Below are 12,788 nucleotides of genomic sequence, written 5' to 3'. Positions count from 1 at the left end.
TCTCACACGCGCTGTTAGAAGCCGAGAGCGAGGCGCCGCCGCGCTGCCATGACGGGACCGAAAGCTGCCGCGTCCGTCGCGGCGCCTTTCCCCCGCGCGCCCCCCACGCCGCCCGCTGCCCCAGCGGGTCTGCCCCGGCCGCGAGCGCCCGCCCCGCGGCTTCCCGGTCCTCGCGGCGTCGCCCCGCGGCGAGGGGGTGGCGGGCAGGGCCGGCTGCGGCGCGGGCCGCGCCGGGCCGCGCTCGGCGGGGTGGCGGTTTCCAGCCGGACGCTTTGTGCCGCGGGACCGCGGCATGGCGGCGCCCGCGGCCTGAGCGGTGGCGCCCGTGGCCCGAGCGGCGGCGGCCGGGCCGCACCATGTTCGCCAAGGCGTTCAGGGTGAGGGCCAACACGGCCATCAAGGGGTCCGACCGGTGAGTGCCGGGCGCGGGCAGGGCCGCAGCCGCCCCGGGGAGGCGGGGGGGACCCGCGGGCCCCGCCGGGCCGCGCTCCGTGAGGGAAGGGCCCAAAGCGGCCCCGACCGCGGCTTCCCCGCTCAGCCCGGCCCCTTCCTCCCCCCGAAAGCCTGTCAGGACTGATACCAACATCGATAGTTGTTTTTAGCCGAGATCGTTAAAATTCAGTCCGGGTCGGTGCATAGGTCATCAGCGCCCTCGCTTAAAACGCCCCTGTTTCCACCGCGGGCTGCGGAGAGGCGTGCAGGGGGAGGACGGTGGGACATAGCTGTCTTGGAGCGAGGCTGCTTCTGCCTTTTATTTGTGATTAAGCAATAGGAGCTACTAGTCCGAATATAAAATGCATTTTTTTGCTTGGAGGTGCAGCCATAATTGAACTACCTTTCAAGTGACTGTTTACATCAAGGCCACACTTACCCTTTCGCTTTACTTTCGTGTCCTGACTTGTACGGTGTAACTGTAGGGGTATAACGATGCTAGTGTGACCTGCCAGTGTTTTATATCCACTTGGCACTTCTGTGAATAACCACATGAAACTCCCCGCGGCTAAGTGTCTCTGGAAACTGTCAGAGGGGGAGAGGGAAATCCAGCTGCCTGCAACCATCTCCATGCTGGAGCCACAGTTGTCTGTCCGTGACAGGCCAGAGCTGGCTAGGTCTGCTAGTCCCCAGTTTGTGCTCAGGTTTTCAGAGCAGTAATGAAGTTACAGTACAAAACACACAAAGACAGCCACAGCAGCGATGAGCGGACGCTTCAGGAAGGAGCACAGGGCAAGTGTGTTTGATCTTTCTCCCCATTTTCTCCCAGTATGTGACCATTTCATGTGTAAACCCAGACACAAATGCTTCAAATTAGCTTGTGGAAAAAAGTGGGAATCTCGTGAATAACCATCAAAATAGTGACTGGTAGTTATTTTAAGAGGTGGTCTACACAGTTTTGTAACACATCTGTGATTTATCTTCACAGGAGAAAACTACGAACCGATGTTGCAGCAGCTTTTCCTAACCTTAGTGCTGAACAATTGACTGAGTTTATTCCAAACAAAGAAGAGCTTAATGTCATCAAAGTATACACTCACAAAGGGGAGGCCATTACTGTTTATACAAACAACAAGAACCCAATTCTGTTTGAAATTGAAAGAGCTCTATATCCAACAGGTACGGGAAGGGGACTAAAGTAATTCTCCTGCCCTCTTTAGCTATTGGACACCAACCCTTCCCCCCAAATTTTGCTCATGTCTTAAGTACTTATATGTCTCCCATCACTATAGCATCTTCACAGTCTTTAATCTATTTATTCTGCCAACATCTATGTAAATCCAGCAGCACTTCTGGATTCTTTGTGCTAAAAGGAAATTGAGATGCTGAGAAGTGACAGGGTTCAAGAAAGTCTGCTGTAGCATAGAAACTGGGAAACAAGTCTTGTAAGTCATAGGTTAGTGGCGTCCTAGCCCCTTTTCCCTTTTTGTCCAGTAACTGCAAGCTGTAATTCCTAGAAGCATGATGTTCACTTCCAGGCATCCTTGGAATTAGTCAACAAATTGTTCTGATACTCTGTGCTATTTTTTCTTTTTCCCCTACCCAGCAATTCTTCCCTTAGCAGTATAGCTTAAAGTGTCTTTGATTTAAGGAAAATAATGCAAAAATTTCTCTAATATATCCTTTTCAGTAATCCACAGAAGCTTGAATTCATTGGCAGTTTTTCTCCTTCACATCTACTAATTATTGTAGGATTGTTCTGACTTCAGATTTCTTCATTATCTGAGTGGCAGAAGAGTATTTAATTGTGGTTAGTATTGTACTGCTTAGTCTTAGAGATGACAAGAAGCAACAGCTAGAGAAGTTTTTAGTGATGCGTCTTTAAATTTGGTTCTGTTTTGGGACAGTGTATACTCTGTGGACCTATCCAGATCTTCTCCCTGCTTTTTCAACATGGCCCCCAGTACTACAGAAGCTAGCAGGAGGAGCAGGTAGGAAGACTAAAACTTTGTTATGGTGCATTGTAAAAAGCAGTTGCCTTTGGAATTCATATTTCACAACATGGCTTTTGTGATGTTCTCTCTCCCAGAGTCAAAAATGTACTTGAAACAAATAACAAAAAAAAATAAAGGCTCATTATTCACAAAGTAATTCTTGTTGATCTCCCAAAAGGAATATAAATTAGCAGTAGGTAAGTTTGTGAATGAAGCACAGTAGATTAAGCTTTTTAAATACATTCCTCTGTTCTATCTGAGAGACTCAGGTTTGGAAATATCTTCCCAGGGTGTGGAGTTGATTAGCGACTCTGAAGTGGGACACTGAACTATCTGTGTCATTGGTCTGCGTTTATTATAACTTATCTATCCTGGGCAGCTGAGTTCATCTGCTGCTTCCCTGCTTCTCTGTCAATTCAGAGGTGAGCTAGTTTATCCTATGGATAAGTGACTTTACATTGGAACTTACGGTTTTAATCACTACCAAGTAAATTGTGCAGGTGAGGTTGGATTTGAATTCCTGGATTACTGGCTCTACAATTTAGTTATGGATCAACACTAATAGGAAAGTCTATTTTCTGGAGTCTGCTTTGGATGCAGTTCAGACTCATGATAGTCAGGCTTTTATAAACTGAAATTGCAGAACTGCTCAACCAGAAGCAGATTAAATTCCAGCCATTGTGGCCTTAGTCCATAAATGGAAGTGTACGTGTAGAAAGAGATGTCTTTTTTTTCCATTACACTATATCTAAAGTAGAAGTACTCAAGTCCCTCTGTTCACTTTGTTTGCTTTTGGCGAAATAAAGTGCATGAATGTGTAGCTGTGATAGACATCTGAGCAAGCCTTGTTGCTGACTTGTACTGACCTATTTTCTGGGGGAAAAAAAAGAAGTCTTACTAATGGGGGAAGGACATTGATGAAAGAGGGCTGCAGGTCATTCATCTCCCGTGGCAACCAGGCTACCTCTGGGTAAGATGCAAAGATAAGAAGCTGGCCACTGAGACAATGGCCAACAAAGGCAGAGAGGAGCCGCACAGCTGCATTGCAAAAATACAAGGAAAGGCGTGAGACTTTCCAGCGCTGCAGGCATAGAGAAAGGGAATGGACTTAGGAGAGCACTACCTTAAAAAGAGGAAAAGCAAGCCAGTGCTGCTCTCAACTGTCTGTTTTGTTAATTCAAGTACCTACTGCCTGCCCTGGTTATTTACATACTTACCCTGACACACTGAGGTCTTTATGTGGTTTCTGTCCTTAGAGATGGGGGGCCCTGGTTGCAGTTGCAGACTTCTTTCTAGATTTGCTGAAAATAGTTGTCATAGCAGATGGAAAGGAAAAATATTGTTGGCTGCTTCAGCATGCACATTAAAATCCATGATGCTGAGAAAAAAGTGAGATGCTCTCAAAACCACACCATAGAACACAGCTCTGCCCATGAGACTGCAAGCTGTAGACAATTGTAGCTGCTATGAGGGAGGTCAGATGCTCTTAACATAACTTGGTGATAATGTGACGCTCTACATTAGGCATAGAAAACTGTCCTTTACTCACGTGGCCATCTATTCATCCCAGATACGGAAAGCAGAAGGAAGCGTGCAATGAGTTGTACTGCTTCTATCCAGATTAGCAAGGAGATGGTTAAGGCTATTTCCTCATGCCTTTGGGCCTGATGGGGCAAGGGCTGAGCATGCTTAGCTCTTCTGTTATTCTTTGGGATGTGCTCAGCACCCTCCTGAATCGGACCCCTTACTCCGCAGGTTGGTGGCAAGAACGCTCGGCAGGAACAGAGAATCATGTTTTACCTGGCATGTGCTCAGCTGTTAAAAGGCTTGTGTTTTTTGCTGAGTAACAGGAGGGATGGCGTGGAGGAGGTGGTGGCTGAATCCTTCATTGGTAGTTGTTTTACAAACGCTTATTAAAGAGAGATGAGCGCACTTTGTTCTTTTCTTCAGATCTGATGCTGCCAGGAGTTGTAGTGCCATCTTCTGGCTTTCCTCAAGTGGAGCGGGGCACGCTCTGTGCTGTCACCCTCTTGGGAAACAGGTACAGAGGACTCCTTATTCATACCTTTTCTCAGAAGTCTATAACGAAAGGAAAGCTATTTTTTAAAGGAAGACTCTGGGGGTTTTGAGGAAATAAAGGCAAGCCTATTCCCCTGCATTTAAGGCACTGTGGAGCTAAACAGGGTGGAAAATTCTGCAGAAAAAGAAAAGAATCCAGTTCAGCTTCTGAGTAAAAATAGGTTTCAACTTGGCTGGAAATCTTTGCATATTGGTTCTTTTGGAACTATTGGGGCACAATTAGTGGATTTCTTTTGAAACAATGTTTAATAAAAGATTCTATTCTACCCAGTTATCTTTTGGAAGTTGGCTCATTTTTCCATTGAAGTGTGTGGGATGGCAGGTTTTTTTTTCTCCCAAATCTAGAATAGTAAACCTTGCATCTTCCAATTCCAAAGGCTGATTTGTTTTTTTCTGTATTTAGTTTCTGAGAAAAAAAGCTACATAGTTGAATTACTTAAAAGGATATTATAATGAGGAAAGACAAGTATTTCTGACAAATTATGTGGAAATTCAGGGAGCGGAAGCAGCGCTAAAGCTTTCGTTTCTTTCTCTGCCTGCTAGTATCTGTTGCTAGTGCATATGGTCCTTGTACTTTGTTAAGGAAAAGGATGTGTCACTGCACAACTTTCACTTCGGTATCCGAGCTACATGTATTCTTGGGATTCTTTGGAAGACCTTACCAGAAAAACGGGACAAAATCAGAAAATGCCTAGATGCTTTGAAAAAGCAAGTTGCAAAAGAAAGCCAGTATATCACAGTGGCACCGTCACTGTTTGTCCAAGAAGCACAGTGTATTTGTGGTGTCCTGCTATGATGCTCTCTTCTTTCCCCAGGGCTCCGGTAGCAGTCGGAGTTGCCACTATGTCCACCGCAGAGATGCTTGCTGCTGGAATGAAAGGGAAGGGGTTTGCTGTATTGCATACTTACATGGATCATCTCTGGTGGGTGTATGTCCAGGTGTTCAGTAAAATTTTTAACAAGTCTTAAATATTTATTGAAACCAAAATCTGCGTCCCAGTAGGCTTACTCTATCATTAACGTGTCCAATGCACTGAATTATTGGGGTACAGTTTAGAGAAGACCTCTGTTAAGGTTTCAGCTGTGCTACATGTTTTCAATGACTACATGTTTTTAGCAGAAATAGGAGTCTGTCCTGGAGTTTTCCTACCTATCTGTATGTAAAATACATATAAAAAAATCATTCACTTGATTCAGTTCTTTTGACTTGAATGTAATCATTACAGAAATGAAGCCAGCACATCCCTATTTGATTTCAGAATATCCGCCTGTTCTATTAAAACTCTGAATTATTTTTGCTTAAAAAAGAGCAACTTTGCCAGTCTTAACTAAGGAAATGAGTTGTTCTGCATTTGAGTTTAACTAGTTTGCTCAGTTTTAACTTAGATTCATGGGGGAACAAACAGCTCTTAGAGGAAGGTGAAATAAGATAAGTTTTATAGTTTTGAGAATGCAGAAAAAGATCCATGCAGCTGCCCATGTCTTTTATCAGTGGACATTTATGCATTGTCCCATGGGTTTAAAAGCAGTAAAAAGAAAGCTATTTTATGCTTTTTCTTCCTTTTTCAGGGAATTTGGTGACAAATCTTATCCTCCTACCTTAGCTCCCTTGGTAACAGATCCTCCTGAAAAGGACAGTGCTGAAGATGAGGAAGAGATGGAGGGGCAAGAGCCTTTCATCAGCTGCACCACTGACCCATTGCTGCATGTGGACATTGGCGATTTGAGCCTGAAGGAGCAAGACAGTTGTGCAAGACTGATGGGAAAAGAGGAACTCAATGAGAACAGAGCTGCAGAAACAGCTGAAGATGACAATATAGACGTTCAGCAGGAAACCGAGGACAGCAGGACACCACAAGGTATTTTTGCATACCAACGAAACCAGATTACATCTCTTCTGTTTGCTGAAGCTAGTTCCCATGATCGAGGTTACTGCGTATTTCAGACAGCTCACTGTAAGAACAAGGGCAGAGCCAACCAGCTAACTGTGGTCTGGAAAACAGTACATAGAGCTAAGTGATAAGTACTGCAACACATGAAGATTTAGCTGTAGTACCAGAAGATCGTATTTATATGGATTTGTTTAGACAAGCTCACTTCTGCTTCATTTTAATCCCCAGAAGACATTTTTATCTCAGTGGTACTCTCGTGGTCCAGAGCATTAACCTACTTGCAGTATGATCACCATTATTTTATATGCGAGAAGTCCAGGAGTAAGACTGGCCCAAATGTGGAAGGCATCAAAATTGGGTTGAGAACGTAGAATTTTTGTCTCCTGGTCTTGCTCTGTAAATCTTGGATGTAGAGCTTAAAGGGATGTTTGACAATTTAGTAAAAGACAGAAATCAAAGATGAAAGCTTTGAAAGTAACCTGAAGTTTCTGGTTGTTGAGAACACTTCCTTGTTCATACAGAAAGACAGAATACTTACTGCATACCTATACTTTTTTCTTCCTGCAGAGCAAATGGATGAATTATTTAATCAGTGCTTTTTTCATGCTTTAAAATGCAAAGTAAAGAAGTCAGATCTCCCTCTACTGACCAGCACATTTCTGCGCAGCCATATGTTCTCATGCTGGTATGTGGTAAGACAATTATCTTTGGATTTGTATGGTGGGTTTTTGTCCTTAAAATTGTGGAGAAAGCATGTCATATTTGGGATGAAGTTTTTGACTCAAAAGTAAAATTCAGTCCTTATCTAAGGATATCTAAGATTGTGCTGTCACTTAAAGTATTTGATGTAAGTGCTGTCCAGACCAGGATATGCGCTTGGTAGCTACTTGAGTTGGCTGACATTTGTTTGAAGATTTCCAACTCACTTGAATGGCTGTTTGCCTACCCACAGGAACATCAGCCCTAGCTTCATTCATCATGGTCTACCTATTAGCTTGTTTGAGTTAATTCTTTCTGTGTGATTCATGTTTCTGCTGTTAAGAAAATTTTAGCATAAGTAGCAAGATATAACAAGAAATGTAGGGCAACTAATAACTAAATAACTTTTAAAAAAATCTATCTATAGCCCTGCTGGACAACAGCTGGACATAAAGAAATCAAGCTATAAGAAGGTGAGATTTTTCTCTATTTTTTGCATTAATTTAAATGAGAAATTGAGAGAAAAAGCTTGAAGTCAAATTTGAATTCTTCAAGCATTAGTTTATTAAGAAAAAAGGCATACAAAAAACCTAGAAGCTATTCTTAAAGCCAAGTTTTTTTTTTCAAGTCTCTGCTCATTTGGCATCAAGGAGGAGAAGTTACTGTCCTGAAAGCATAAGCATTGATCTGTTTTGAACATTACTAATTCTATTTGGTGCTTTAAATTGCAATAACTATTAGAGGATTCTGATCTTATTGGACAGCATAATTACTTGCAGTAAGAGATCATTCCCTTTCTAAAACTGTTATGAACAAAGGTGAAGAGAAAGGAGATGGTATTGTCCCTGTTGTGTAGTGACAAGCAGAGACAAAGTGCATTGCCAAAGATCTCACAGTAGTTAGTTTGCGATGCACAGGGATTTGGCTAAGAAGGTCATAGAGCAAACAGGTGGCAAAGCAATGAAAGGAATCCTTGGCTTGTCTGTTTTAGAGCAGGAGAGAGGCACTAACTCTTCCTTAGCAATTGCTGTGTTTACAGAAGCAGGGGGTGGGGAGAGCTGCCTTTTTATTATTATTATTATTTTTCTGACTTAGTGAGTCACTTCAGGCCTGTGAAAACACAAGAACAGGAATTTAATATGCCTAACTCTCTCCACATTTCTGATTGTTCCTTCATTCAGTTCTCCAAATTCCTGCAGTGTATGCAGCATCAGAAGATCTTACAAGTGAAGGAGCTGAACAAAGGTGTGGAGAGCATTGTGGAAGTGGACTGGAAACATCCAGAGTAAGTAGAATATTGTAATCTTTAAAAGGATTGGTAGTCTTTAAAAGGAAGGAGAGGAATCAGCTGTTCCTAACTCTATTACCTATACTCTGCTTGAATTCCCTTTCTGAACAGCTATAATAGGTCATGGTATGACTGAAATTATGTGATTATTTTATGATACATTTTATGGGACAACTCTTCGTTCAGCTTTGGAGTGAACTTACCTGTCTAAAAAAGAAATAAAAAGATGATACTGCTACTGAATAAATGCATGTGAAACTACAGCCCCAGAATGTTCTACAGAATCAAATAAACCTCTTTGCAAAATCAGCAGCCAAAGTTACAATCTGAGAAAAATATAAAAAATAATTTGCTTTGTTTTCCATGACAGAGGTTGATTTGCACAAATTTATTTTTTCATTTACCTATTACCTGTATCCTGTATCAGCGTTTCCATTATCTTGCCAAGGATTGATAATTGCCTCGTATCCAGGACATCCTACTTGCTCCTTTTGAATATAAGCACATTAGCTCTGTCTTGGAATTTCCCGGTGGGCCTGAAGTTTTCTGTTATATAACATCTCCTTGACGATTAATGGACTGGAGAATATTTCACTAGATACAAGCATATCTTCTCTTCTGTATTTGGAAAGAAGCAGAATTACTTTGACTTTTTGCATTAACTTTTCTCTCATCATACTTGGCCTTACCATTAGGAGACAGGCATATGCAAACTCAGTTTGCCAGGTTTCTTACCTGCAAGCAGAGAAGCTGCAGCTCTGGCCAATGAAACAAGACTCTGGCACCTGAACCGATGTGGGTCTTATCCCTTTCTTCCAGAATGGTCTTTTTTACTGACCTATAAAGAATCACTTCATCTTTTAAATGTCTGTTCATTTATGGAGAGTTCAACTGTGGGTTTTTTAATTAAATCCTAGATATTCTATGGAATGGGATTGCACCCTTTGAGTTATGGCAGTCCTCTCTAATTAAGAAAGTCAAATATGTGCAGAGTAGGGAGAGTGAGTTATTTTTTCCCTAACATACAAGGCTTTGCTCGGAGCAATAGGAAAAAATGTTTACCATTAGCTGAATTAAGGGGGTGAGTCACTGCTTATTTTTGTGTATCTTGACATGTGTACAAGGACAAATTTAATAACTGCAGCTAGTGCCTCAAAATACTGTTCTTTCAAATATACAGTATTCTTCTAACTACTTGGAAACAGCATTCCAAAGGAGATTTCAGCAAATGCATAAAAGCCATGGTTTTTGCAAAGCCACAGGATTTGCAAAGATGCAGGGTTAAGTTTGTGCACAGTGGATCATGGTCATTGCTGCTAATTCTAAGATATGGTGTCTTGCTCTATCTAATTCACTAGAGGTTAGAAGCATCAGCCTCTCTCATCTACTGAAACAGGCCTCATGGCCATGAACTGACAATAGACCAGAAAGCTTTTTGCGTGGCTCTGCTGGGCTTTAGTTTCTCAATGAAATGGAATTGGTAAGTTTCTTTCCTTTCGCTCCACCAAGTAATTGTTGTTTCAGCATTAAAGCATTTGCAGTGCCTGAAGGATTTTCTTCATCCTCTGCTGCCCAAGAGAGCAAGAGCGAAGACAGAGAACAATTGTACCATGCTCCTGAAATCATACCGCTTTATGGGGTCTCAGCAAAAATGGTCCCACTCTTCCAGGAATCTGGACACAGGTGAGCACTTGAAAAGTAAGATAAAACCATGGTTAGGTGAAGAGAGGGGCTAACAGACCCATGCTGCTGCTGCTGCCACATTTGCAAGTTGGGCAGCCTTTCCAGTAGTCTTCAAGGGAGTAGCCCTGTGATGCTATCAGGAATGGTAATAGCAATCAAGAGGATATTCATTGTTTCACAAAGGGAAGAAGGGTAAGAGGCTGTGACAACTGCATTCAGCAGGTATTCACATCACTCCTCCCACAGCTAAGGAGGTGATAATGCAAGTATCAGAATTGCTACATTTCACATGGATTATGTTAATTTGCTATTGGATTAGGCAGGTTCTGCCCACCCACAGTATAGTTTACAGAATAGTCAAACCTGAAAAGAGGGTACCTCGGTGATTTGAAGAACTCATTTGCCTCATTCTTCCCACATCTTGGCTGTTTTGATGTAATTTAGATAGCAGTTATTGGCAGCCTTTCTTCAACTGAGTAGCACTTCTGCACAAGTTATCCACAGTGCTCTGGCTTTATCTTGTGCATTAGGGTCATCCTCTCAGGCTCCTGGAGCCAAGGGTTTTAGAATCTATATAATTACTGCTATGGCCCTTTTATCTGGCATGCAGCAGCTGAAGTGGAAAAGAAATCACCTTCTAGCAGATTTATTTCAGTATTGAGCTGTTGCTGCTGAATGTAGTTGGGGTGATTGCTATTTTCTGTCTGTTTAGTGAGTCTAGCCAACATCTGTTTCTTAAAGCAGTAATAAAGTTCTCTTTCTCTCTAGAAAAGGCAGCATCCTGTCAAGCAGTGAGGTGAGAAACATCATCATTAACTACGTGAAGACTAATGAGTTGGTTGATGAAACAAACAAAAAGTAAGTAAATGTGAAAGTTGTCCTACCCTGTTTCCTGCTGATGGTAGAGCAAAACATGAACTTGTCTGCACCTAATGCATGTGTTTTTCTGTTGCAGCTTTGTAAAGGTGAATGCCATTTTGTGCGACTGCCTGTTAGATAAATCAGAACAAGATGAAATCACAAACCTTAAATGGGATGACCTCCTGAGCAGGTGACTTAGATTTATTGCATGTAACTCAAAGTCCCATGTTATCAGAGCTACCTAAGTTGCAACTTCCTACTGGTAAAATAAAAATACCTTTTATTGGTATTCAGTCTGAATACTGAAGTTGTTATTTCTCACTGTTCACCAAAGTAATCTGTATGTACATATTTATAAATCCACCCTTTGCAACAGATAGCTGAACATCCCTCTTTTAGGCAGTGGCAATTTTTTTTTTTTTTTGAAACCTCCGAGGGTTTTTTTGTCTAAGGGATTCTAGACTTGACATGTATCAGGCCTCTTTCCCAGTGTAGCACAAGGGAACTGAGATTCACAGAAAGGTCATCAAGGACCTTGGTTTGGCTTTCACCATAACCTGATTGCAAGTGGCAGCATGACTTCTGCATTTTTAGCCTAAAATCACCTTTTAGTTCCAAGAGGTACTAGTATCTGACACACTATTGTTTAAAAATGCAGAAAAACTTTGCCTAAATGGCTCAAATTTTTTACTTGCCTTGAGTGTCTTGATCACACAATGCTTCTGAACATCTCCAGCAGCCTCCTTTCTTTCTGAAACCAAGTTTGTTCATGGGACAGTAGCACAGTTTATGCTGAATTTTAAACTGAAGTTGCTTCACTGGTCTGTCTGAACAATATTTAACTCAGTTAAATACATTAGGATATACTAATTGGATTTATAAACTTTGTTCAGGTGCCTTGAACGGCTGCAGCCCTTACACCAGGTGACATTTTTTGGACAAGAACCTATTGTGAGGAAAGGAAACATTGAGCCCATCAGCATAACCATAGCACAGAGATCATCAAATAAGAAGGTAAAGACAAAATTAAACTGATAGGTTTTGAGCAGAAGCCTGGATTCTGAGAGCAGCTTTGGCCGCTTGCTTTTTTGGGTTGAGCGGGACATGATTTACTAATACATACAGCAGTGATGTTTGTAATAATTATTAAAACCTGCAGGTGACAATTATCAAGAACCTTGAGCTCTATGGTCTAGACCCACAGTGTGTTGCCAACATCCTTCAACAGAGAGTACAGGCCAGTGCCACGATCACCCCAGTACCGGGAACAAAAGACAGAGTTCAGGTCCAGATCCAAGGCAATCAAGTCCACCATCTGGCCAAGATGCTGCTAGGTAAGTCTCTTCTGGAACCAGGCCTGGACTGGTTATAACAAGATACAATGTTAATTCTTCAACTCTAAATATTTACCTGAAATGAACTCTTGATTATATTGCAGAAGAATACCAGCTACCTCGGAAATATATTCAAGGCCTTGAGAAGGCTCCAAAGCTTGGCCGGAAGAAATAGGAGAAAAACCTAGTGTAAGAATTATTCAGATCTCATTATTTATAAAAGTGTTGTGCCTACAGATCAAGGATAATATACAGGCCCCATTCATGCAAAGACGAGTTATGGATTTTTGTAATGTCTGGAATTCACCCAAATAATAATATTGCTCTAGCTGTCCATTTTTCATAAAAATAAAAGGCTGGAAAAAAATAGCATTATCCTTTTCCAGATATTCACCAGAAGTTCCCAGTAGTGCACCAGTTTCCTGCCTAGAGTGGCTTTTGTCTATTTTAACATTCTTGCTTCCCTTCTTTTGACAAAAGTGTGGCAATATAACCTCAAACAACCAATATATAAGCAAAGTACATT

The 12,788-nt window shown here is 41.9% G+C and overlaps 1 protein-coding gene across 2 annotated transcripts; it reads left to right on the top strand.

The window, feature by feature from the left end:
* The first annotated feature begins 174 nt into the window (after window positions 1-174).
* Window positions 175-12,661, top strand: EIF2D (eukaryotic translation initiation factor 2D). 2 transcript variants are annotated; one of them, XM_026111709.2, is made up of 15 exons: window positions 175-412; window positions 1,421-1,611; window positions 2,340-2,423; window positions 4,377-4,467; window positions 5,321-5,428; window positions 6,075-6,364; window positions 6,965-7,082; window positions 7,524-7,569; window positions 8,278-8,381; window positions 9,909-10,067; window positions 10,836-10,925; window positions 11,023-11,118; window positions 11,822-11,942; window positions 12,088-12,262; window positions 12,367-12,661. In XM_026111709.2, the coding sequence occupies exons 1-15, from the start codon at window positions 357-359 to the stop codon at window positions 12,435-12,437; spliced, it is 1,800 nt and encodes a 599-aa protein (XP_025967494.2). In that variant the 5' UTR covers window positions 175-356; the 3' UTR covers window positions 12,438-12,661. The 2 variants fall into 2 exon arrangements, with proteins under 2 accessions (XP_025967494.2, XP_064354178.1); XM_064498108.1 differs by lacking the exon at window positions 175-412 and adding an exon at window positions 2,123-2,242 and having other exon boundaries at window positions 1,490-1,611.
* Window positions 12,662-12,788: the final 127 nt, after the last annotated feature.

The sequence above is a fragment of the Dromaius novaehollandiae genome, chromosome 27 (genome assembly GCF_036370855.1).
Source record: "Dromaius novaehollandiae isolate bDroNov1 chromosome 27, bDroNov1.hap1, whole genome shotgun sequence".
In the NCBI taxonomy this organism is placed as follows: Eukaryota; Metazoa; Chordata; class Aves; order Casuariiformes; family Dromaiidae; genus Dromaius; species Dromaius novaehollandiae.
This window is presented reverse-complemented; position numbering and strand designations above follow the sequence as displayed.